Source organism: Pyxicephalus adspersus, chromosome 4, assembly GCF_032062135.1.
Source record: "Pyxicephalus adspersus chromosome 4, UCB_Pads_2.0, whole genome shotgun sequence".
In the NCBI taxonomy this organism is placed as follows: Eukaryota; Metazoa; Chordata; class Amphibia; order Anura; family Pyxicephalidae; genus Pyxicephalus; species Pyxicephalus adspersus.
In genome coordinates, this window is record NC_092861.1 from 55,705,685 (window position 1) to 55,716,220 (window position 10,536).

The 10,536-nt window shown below is 36.3% G+C and overlaps 1 protein-coding gene across 1 annotated transcript; it reads right to left on the reverse strand.

The window, feature by feature from the left end:
* Positions 1-1,144: 1,144 nt before the first annotated feature.
* Positions 1,145-9,762, reverse strand: OSTN (osteocrin). Its single transcript, XM_072408232.1, has 3 exons — positions 9,676-9,762; positions 8,957-9,171; positions 1,145-1,236 (listed from the first exon to the last, which is right to left on the reverse strand). Exons 1-3 carry the CDS (start codon positions 9,760-9,762, stop codon positions 1,152-1,154), a joined length of 387 nt encoding a protein of 128 aa, XP_072264333.1. The 3' UTR covers positions 1,145-1,151.
* Positions 9,763-10,536: the final 774 nt, after the last annotated feature.

A 10,536-nucleotide genomic window follows, 5' to 3' on the forward strand; every position in this document is an offset into this window, starting at 1 on the left:
TCAAAATGCACAAGTTGTTACAGGTTTACTTTAAAATCCCACAAATTAATGTCACACATGATATGAGACCCATGATAAAACCCTAAAATAAAAATAATTTACTTTGTCAACAAATCATTAACCCATGGGCAAAAACTAGTCCAGATTTGTAGATAGAAGTACAACACTGCTTATAAATGATAACATACTTTTTACGTATTTTGCAACTAATGGCAATATGCAAATATGCCATCCCATCATTCCTTCAGGCTCCATTATTTGAGGTATTTTGTTTTAGGTTTATATAAACAGAATAATGATAGCTGTCTTCTGGCTTTAAATGACTAATTTATAAATCTGGAATATTGGGCCACTTGATATAAAATTTAAGCATTGTTACTCAGGTGCTGGGAAGTAATGAAAAGCGCATTTCACTCATGCCTCCTGGCCTTACTAGTTTACGTTGCTTCCCCTTTTACTAACTAAGCTGACATTTGTGTTGTAAATGCAACTTCAAGAGTGGCTGAGGTGGCAGAATACTAGAAGAATAATTTCCTATATTAGCATTAGAATATGTGCATGCTAGTCAATGGGTGTAGACAGTGATGGACACAGACAACAGCGGGCCCTGTGCAAAACTGACTAGTGTGTGCCCAACAATCTCCCATCCCAATCTGTATCCCTCCCTCTCTCTTCTACTTTTGTGCATTCTTCTCTACCTCCCTCCATCTTTCTAACCCCCCTCCCTTCTTTTCCTCGTTTCTACTTGTAGGTCTGCGTGTGCAGGGCTCCGAAGGTGTGAAGTTCCCAACCAGCGGGGCCCATGCAGCAACTCGCATGTTCCTCGCATTGAGCCTACCCTCAACTGAGAGCACGTGCCCTGAGAGTACAGCCAGAGCCGTGAGCTATACAGCTAGAACCATGCAAGCTTCTGCAGGGGCCCCTGCTGGTTGAGGCATGTCCAGGGCCTCTCATGCAGCTGCACTGCAATACGTCCGCTCCTGGGTGTACAAATACCACTGCTTCTATATCTAACCCATTCAATCTGTAACAAGGGTATGCAATTTTCTCTTTTTCTTACATTGTACCACTGTTATGTAATGATTGCATATTTGCAGACTGTTAGAAGGATTACAAAAAATGGTAGTAAAAAAAACTCACAACAGAAATCTTTAGCCTCTAGCATTAGCAAGGCGGTTCATGCCAATCCTATCAATTGGAATCCCAAATCTCCTTTTAGGAAGGTCCACAACTTTCCTGTAAATATAGAAAATCATTAGCTACCAAGGCAGAAGTTCCCAATACCAAGAGATGGCTTTTGCTTCATTTTGGTTAATGACAACACCTGTTCCTCTTTAGAGACAGACATTACAAAGCTACATTCTGCTTGGTCTGTATTAAAATGGACACTGATTGTTCAACACATGTTGGATCTTCAAACTATTTACTTGCATAGCTCTCTTGGGATACTTTCTGAAAACTGTCAGACAGTGCTGAACAAGACAGTATTACCAGCATAGCTTAAAAGCACTATCGCAGAATGTTTACTTTTCCAGGGTTAAAACAGGACCGTAGGGACATAGAACAATAAAACATCCATATGGTATAATAGTGAAAAAATTACACTTACAAAGTGTCATGAATATGGTGCCAGTATTTGGCATAAAAAGGGCAGTGTGCACAACCAATGTATGTAGCCAACAGCAAGGCATATATTGTATTAATATTATACAGTAGTCACACCATTAGCTGACCCTCAAAGGTGCTCACAATTGAATGTCTCTACCTCTGCCGTATGTTAATGTCTTTATCTATGATAACGTATGTTAATCTTTATTACAGTCTTAGGTCAATTTTTTGGGGGAAGCCAATTGACATAACTGCATGTTTTCGGAATGTGGAAAAAAACCCATGCAAACTCCATGCAGCTAGCGTCCTGGCCAAGATTCCAACCTGGAACACAGCGCTGCAAAGGCCAGAATGCTAACCTCTGAGTCACTGTGCTGCCCCCTTTATATGAAAAGTGTCTCTGAACACAGCAACAGAGTTACCGCCATACATCATTATCAAGCTTAAAGGTATACTCATAAATAAAAAGTTTTCACTTCTGGGGCTCAACTTGATTCCCTGTGTCACTTTTCCTCCTTATCAGTGAAATATCTGACTACCTATGCTCCCCAACTTTATGTTCACGTGGTACATTGGAAATGCTCTAGTCAGTGATCACAGTGATCAGCCATAACAGTGGAATAGATCTCTACACATATGAGCTGGAATGTTGGGTAGGTATCAGAAAAAGTTTTACAATACCTACAGTAAAATAAAAGGTGTGATATAAAAAACATTGTTGGCTGTTGTTCATCGTAGCACCTGATTTCATTGTTTACATTTATTGATTCAAAATTAAATTTATTTCTGAAACTGTTCCCACTTGTTTGATGTTTCCTCTCCTCAATGAGGTGTATGTTTTATATTACTAAATATGTCTATAGACATTTAAGTAATTATTGTTTAGAGATAAACACAGTCATCCACTGGTTGCTTATTCTTGCGTTTTATTAAAGCATTTATTGCGTGCTATGAGCAACACAAATATATCAAATATAAAAGATTTCAGAAGAAGCTCTTTACTGTAGAAGGAGAAATTGATAAGCAGATAAAGGATTACACATTTGACTTGCAGCAAAATATTCAATACATGTATTTAACATTTTTGTATATTACATTAAAGAACCAATAATGAAATAGCACCCCACACATTACATTTAAAACAATATTTCTGATGTAAGGATGAATATTAGGAGCTGAATGTGAATTTCTTTTTTTATGTTGTCTGTAGAGATAGAAGTTTACAAATGTGTTCTTCTACAATTTTTCAATTTCATTATTAATTACAAATACAAGAATGAGAAGAACTGTATGTTAGAATTCTCTGGAATCCAGGAATTCAGCTGTTGTAGTGAATCTGTAAAATGCTGGATGCTGAATGGCCATGATTGCTCTATATTTCCTTGTTTCAGAGGGATATTTCATCATTTTGGACCCTAACGTTTTGTTCTTGTCAATTACTACAGTTTATGTCTAGTTTTGGATAGAGTAGGGAAGAGTTTTACTGCTATCTGGGGCTCTGTTAAAGAGATTTGTTTGTGTCTTGGTGCAAAGTGGCAAGTAATTCTCCATCCACAACTCAAGCACAAATAAAAATGTTCTTTTTTAAGTAGGGTCGGAGAAGGCTAAATCCCTTGTTGTTTCCTGTCTGATCTCTGTAGTAGATTTTTTCACTTCGTGTCTGGTAAATTCTATGTCAGCAGGACAGGAAGTGAGCATATCTCCCAACCTTCATTAGGTCATCCAGGATTGTATGGAATTTAAATACAATCCTGAGGTAATACCTATCCAGACCTGGTGATGACTATATACAGTCCTTGTGTATAGTATTCAGAGAACACAACATGGACTAGATATATGCCAGTTCCTTCTCCTTCTTATTTTTTAGCAGCTCTGGAACCCAAAGTGTGTATTATAAGGACCGGATGGTGCTTCAACAGGGGTTACAGCCAATTTTCATCTTCTTTAGAGCAAGAGTGGTGTGCATACTAACCAATAGAATTAGAACCTCGCCATATCAGGAGAGAAGGGGGCTACTAGAGCAGAATATTTACCATATTTTTTGCCGTATAAGACGCACTTTTTCTTCCCCAAAACTGGGGGGGGAAAAGTTAGTGTGTCCTATATGACAAATGTGTTATAAAATAATTAAAATAATATACTCACCCGATACCTGATCCTGCGTGTGTCTCTGGCTGCATGCAGCGTCTGTCTCTTCTCTCCTCTGCCAGCAGCGTGTCTTCTCCTGTCTGTAAAGCAGAGCGAAAGAAACCGGCACAGCGCCACCTGCTGTTCCCTGTCCTAACTGCCGTACAGTGGAAAAAAAGCACAGAGTGATCAGAAGGGGAATTTGAATGACACAGAGTGATCAAAAGGGAATTTTGAATGACACAGAGTGATCAGAAGGGAATTTTGAATGACACAGAGTGATCAGAAAGGGAATTTGAAAGGCACAGAGTGATCAGAAAGGGAATTTGAATGGCACATGAGTGATCAGAAGGGGAATACCGGTATGAATGGCACATGAATGATCAGAAGGGGAATAATCTTTCAGAATCTTTTTTTTCTAGATTTTCCTCCTTTAAAATTGGGTGCGTCTTATATTCCGGAGCGTCTTATACGGCGGAAAATACAGTATTTGGTGACTAGAGGTAAACTATAATAAATAAATGTGTAATGAACATCATCCTTTAGTATTTTTAATTTAGAATCATCAGTGCACAGACATATTTTTTGCAAACAAAATTATTTTAGTTTTTACTGCTTAAATCTATCATGCACCATAATATCCTACATTATCTACACAGATTTGTATTTTTTTTTTACTTTCTTGCACATCACAATTACTAAACTATTCGTTTGTCATGCCTTGATTTTTAGTGCCCTCTTGTGGCAAATAGTCTTAACTGCATGTTAGTACACAAAATCATTTTCATAAAGCCAAAACTTGTCTTCAAGAGACACAGAGCCTGCTATTGCTGACTTTTTAATACAAAAAATGCCCGGTTCTATAAGACTTAAATTGGACACATTCATTTAGAACTAGTAAGTAAAGAAGGAGCGGTTACTCATGACATTCTTTATAGTTCTTCAAACCACTTATAAACAAGTTTTCTGCAAACCTACACCATAATATTTTAAAGTATTAAAAAGGTGGCAAGTCTGTAACTTTGCAACTAATTAAGTATATTATACACATGTTATTATAATAAATGACATTCAGGCATGTATCACCTAAGATTTTTTTTGAAAGTAGAATTATAGGTTTAAGTCACTCCCCAGTGATTCCATTCATGTTGGTGAGAGATCACAAATCTGATCTTTATAGCAGACAGATTCTTTAATTTCTATTATGGTGTGAACACTTGAGAAACCTGACAGTACAATTGGGGCAAAGGTTTTGACCTGCCCTTTGTAAATGCTAGTTGCCTGGATTTCTATGGTTTAAATACATTCTAAGTTACTGACCCAGAATAGGAATGCAATAATATTGATACACAAAGATAAATATAAACTAGTTTTAGGTAATGTATTTAAACTAAACTCCTTACAGATATACCACAGACATTTTATAAATCATTCAATTTATTTCAGCACAAACATTTGTGCATCCTGTAATTGTGCAACAAACAGATTGAGAGATGAAGGGGCAATGCTTGCAGTTAATCTGCTGTATACATATGTGCTAACCAGGAATGTGCAAAAAGAGAACATGTCAGTAGGATGAGGTTGGGGAGAGGGGGGATCCCACGGCTATATTCTTATAAGGCCCCTTCAGTTTGCTTAATATATTTGTTAGCTTTAATACAGTTACCTAAAACTTCTTTATTACTATCTTCATTAATGCTGTATTCTTTTGTCTGGGTCAGTGAGTTAGAATGTATTTAAATCATAGAAATGCATTGCCACAAATGTGTTGAACAGCATTAAATCTGAATGGGCTGCATGCATGAGTAACAATTTCTTATTAAGCATGCATCTATTTTTAATGCACTATACCGCAATGCACTAATGCTCTAAATCTATGAGTTGCAATGTGCTATAACACATGTGCATTTTGATACACTGTGAATTAGGTATTGTAATGCAACAGACAGAAAGCCACGATTTGCAGCAAAAAAAACATATTTTACTGCCTAGTCTGAATGGGTCCTTAAGGACATTTATCATCAGAGAACCATTGAGGCTACCATTACTGCCCATTCATTCTAATAATGCTAATTGCCTGGCTTGTTACACCAATATTTGGTTTCATTGTTTAATGTTTAAGTATAGATATTTTAATTTTTAAAACCTTTATGTGAGTAAAAACAGTGATTGCTAGACAAAGTTATCCAGAAAGTGTTTTTGAAGTAGACTAGCAATGACAGCTTTATTTTATTTTAGTAATAAAGTGTCATTTAGAGAAACTGGTGTCAATCGCTTGGCTGTGCTGACTAGCAGTGGTGTATGAATGAGAAAGGTGAACAGACAGAATTCAATTCAGTTCACATATGTGTAATTACCTTTTATTTTTCTTAAGTTTAGTTTTAGACAGTGGCTGTTTGCTAATAAATTTTGATTCCTAAGAAACAATTGCCTACTGCCAGCTAAAAGGTATGCAGACATTTGTCCGTATCATAAATTACTAGGAAAACAGGTGTGCTGAGGATTTGATGTCATCTTGGAAAGAATGAGAAGCAGAATGTACTGTACATAACATCTGGCAAGCAGTACAAGCTGCTCAACTAAACATATGAAATACATTTACAAACTAACTTTTCATCTCTTGTACAGCCAACACAGTGTAATCCTTTAAGTTGTGATTTACTTGCATTCTGAGATCATGATGCTCCTTGACAAAGTAAAGTTTTGACTTTAGCTACTATTGATTTTTTTCTATAAGGTTATTGAAAGCAAGCCAAGGACAAAGATGTTGTTTGATCTAATTATTATAACCTTGAACTACCGTTTAAAGACTCCCGGGAAAGAATCTGTTCCGCAGCCCCATTCATTATCATTTATCTTTGTGCCACAAAATATCTATATAGATGATTATGATAAATGTAAAGATGTTTTATGTCTCTATTGAAAAAAGGTCAAAACTTTTTTTTTTTAGTTTTTGGATAGTGCACAAAAAGATTAGAATGTCTTTCAGGTTTTAGTGATGGAAATCCAAAGTTTCATCGTTGTAACCAGACAAGAGTTTAAGAAAAACCTCCTACAATGCGGACACCTGTTCATGTAAAACTTATCTTAAAATCAAACATTTAATTATTTTGCATTTGACAAAAGCTTCCTGATGACTCTTGCACAATCTCAGGCATGAGTAGAAGAAGCTACCCACAGCCTTCCGGGATATGTGGCACAAGTATCCCAGAAGGCTGCATGTTTCTCTTTTAGTCTTTACCGCCACAGCAGTAAAAAAAAATTGTGTCATCAGTGACTTGCAAAATAGGAGGAGGGGAGAACCCTGCCCCGAAGAGCTTACCCTTACTAGTCTATCTAATATTTTTTGGCTATACATACAGCTTAACCTAGTAACTTTGTTTCTGTACATTCTCAACCACTGGAAGTGGACGTTGTAGGTTAAATTTTCTTCAATTCATAACGTTAGAAAATTATCTACAAAAGTTATACTGGTTCATTCAGTTATTGTGTCTCTTTTATTATTTACTGAAGAACAAATTTTAAAGTAATTTGCAAAGAACGACTTTTGCCGGAACTGCTTACATCAGTTTCAATATGTAAATACAGCCTACTAATTTTCATAGTCATAGTAGGAGATTTCTCTATGTTCATACTTGCATTCTGGAACAAGGTGGAGGTTTATACTGATAGGCTGATACCTATATCATTCGTAGTATATATATGTTTTCAGCCCACCTATATATATGTTTCAGCATTTCTCCCTCTAGAGAAGATCTATCACTGGTTTATGTTGAAATTTATTTACACAACCTCTCCTCTTTTATATGTTTTTACACTATAGATTATTGTATGGATGACTAATATTATACAGTGGGTGTACAACAGATTTAAATATAAAATAAACCTTGTACTCTCTCAAAGAATAAGTTGACCACTTTTTTGCTTATATCTGTTGTAGCACTGTGAACACTTTAACTTCAGAAAGTATAAAAATAGCATATCATAACAGACCTTTGTACAACAGATCTTTCATACAAAACAATGTTGGTATGATATATAATACAATTATGGCAGAGCAATTCTAAAATGTTACGTAACAGATTTTTTACCAGACTTATGACAGAAAGAATGACCTTATTCTAAATTAACCATATATATTAAAGTGCAATTTTATTTCCAGATTCTTTCACTTTGATGTGTAGATTTACCATTCAACCATCCACATAGATACAGTCTACAAACCACATATATAATCTAAAAAGTAACAGAAGAGTTGCTGCAATTCTATATGAGGTGAACAGTGTTGAAAAAAACAGAGATCTGGGGATATTGGTACATTGGCTAGTATTCTCTAGGCGTCATAGCAAATAATGTAGCATGGCTCAAACTCCTTCTTCATTACAGTGCCCTAATTTCTAGTTCCCCCATTTCATTTGCCCTGGTATAGTGCTTTACTTTACAGTTCATTTTGTTACAGTTCCTCTCATTATAGTGCTTCCTCCTATTGAGCCCCCAGTTAGTGCCCCTGCACTCCATGCAGACCTGGTAACAGAGTGTTCCAGTACGTTTTATATTTACTTTCATATTCCTGCTTGTAATCACCATCTTCCAAGACTCCTGCATCTCTATGATGGCATCAGGAAGACCTAGAAGATGGCAGGTGTCAGGCTATAAAGTTAAGTTGGGGTAGGTAAATATAACACTGCCCGGCTGTAAGAGTAGATCTACAGAGGTAAGGGAGATATATTTGGCTTCGACAATCACTGAGTTGATCTTTCTGTCTTTGGGCCCCCTTGCCAATCTTGGATTATATCCATGAACATTTAGACTTACTGTGAAGTATAATCTAACTTTGTTTAGTAAGTGCATTCTCTGCATTATCTGTGATCAATTTAACATTTGTTCTAAAAGTGTTTGGCCAGACTGGAAGAATCTGGAAATGAGATTTGAAATCTAGCATATGTTTACCTATTTCAGTTAGAAGAATGAAGACTTTGTTCTATCATATTCTGGCAATACTTCTATTATTTAACATTTTAGAACAGATCTCCAAAAATTTCATTAGTGGACATACTTGGGCCGTTTTATATAATATTTTCACATAGTGCTGTTTTATTTACTATGATGTTACAACAGATGTAGGATGGTAACATCTACAGAGATATAAGTCAATGTGAAATCAGTAAAAACATCTGTCAGGTATACATTAAATCTACCTTTAGTGAGAAATGTAACTTACCTTTGCTTCCCCTTTGTTTCACTGGTACCTGCAGATATCCTGTCCAGAGGAGACCCAAAACCAGAAAAGCTTCTCTTTTTCTTAGTTTCAATCACATCATTCTCAAGAGAGACCAGCTCATCTAAAAGTAAGAGTTTAGCTGCCAGATCAGCTGATTTCTCTTCATTTGCTACTGATCGCTGTCCGACATCCAAAACAATCGGAGAGTCAAATCTCTGTAATATAAAATACACAATTATGACAATACAATTTAACAGAATCAACATTATTCTGAACCTAGAGATCAAGAGCTGGTCTTATTATTTGATTACTCTGCAAAATGTACTTTTAGTCTTAAATCCCTCTGGAAAAATTGAAGGGCACTAGGACTAGTCCTCTAGGACTGTAAGGATGCCCACTGCCTAGACATTTTTGTGCCTTTGGCCTTAGCTGAAAAACTGCAGAATTCTAAACTGCTGCCTGGTATTGCTAATCATGGAGGTTTTAGAGTTGGTGACATTGGTACTGTGCTGCTCACTGTTCATCTTGCTGGATAGAAGCTGTACTTGTGTATCTGAATTACTAGCATCTCGCTGTTCCTGATTCATTTATTATGCAGATATTTGCTTTCTGTATTTCTCTTGCTATTCATTGACTATTGACTAATTATATAGGTAATATGTGTAGGACAATAATATTTTAATCAAAGAGGACATATTCTTATGTACTTACTGCCCTACCTCTGTAGAAGCCTTAGTGAAGCCAGACCACTGCAGTAGAGTAACGGCAAGGAAAAGGTAGACACACATATTACTCCAGTCCAACATCTGTGAAAAAAAAGACAACCACCCGTCATTGCCCAGCAAAAGCTAGTTGATTCATCTAAGCTCCCATAGATGAAGGTAGATGGAATCAGACTATAGTTATTTAGTTGAAAAGCAGGTGCCTGTTCAGATCTGCAGAGGACAGGCACAGGATTTATAGGGGATAATTGGTCTTCAAGATGATAGAATATATGATAGCAGTGAAGGGGTCTGATTTGAGACATCCTATTATCAGAATGGTTCAAAGATTACTACGGTAACACTGACATGGTGATGGCAACAATTGCTCAAGCTGTATATTGGGCAGGTAAAGGCCATGTTGCTGTAAAAAATATATAGACTTGTAGTAAAGTAGAAGATACATAGCCTTAGTTCAGTGGTATGCAAAGGATTCACAGACAGCAGATACTGCGATTCTCCAGAGATTATAGCTTTGATGCAATGTGGTTTTATGGAAGTCACAAGGTACATGTAATGAAGTACAGAATGACTGCAGTAAAAGGCTGAACATGCCCTCAACAATGCTTTGCCAATTATGTCATATGTTTTATCATTTTTTAGACTCTGAAACATTACACCATAGATATGAAAAAGTTGGCCTCTTACATTATTGCTTGCATAATTCTTGGCTTGTACATTTTCATCTACTAAAATCCTACAATGTTTGTCCAGCTTGCATATACTTGTTTTCACATGTTGAACATGTAAGTTTTCTCTGCAGTCCAGTAAATGTTACATCAATATATACAATAGGGTTTTATTGTGACTGGGTATATG

Bases quoted from the DNA above. Each gene is read 5' to 3' on its own strand.
- OSTN (XM_072408232.1), bottom strand. From the start codon at position 9,762: ATGTTGGACTGGAGTAATATGTGTGTCTACCTTTTCCTTGCCGTTACT. The intron at 9,172-9,675 runs GTAGGGCAGTAA...TTTATATTACAG, and splicing joins TCACTAAGGCTTCTACAGAG to AGATTTGACTCTCCGATTGT. The intron at 1,237-8,956 runs GTAAGTTACATT...CTATATTTACAG, and splicing joins GAAACAAAGGGGAAGCAAAG to GAAAGTTGTGGACCTTCCTA.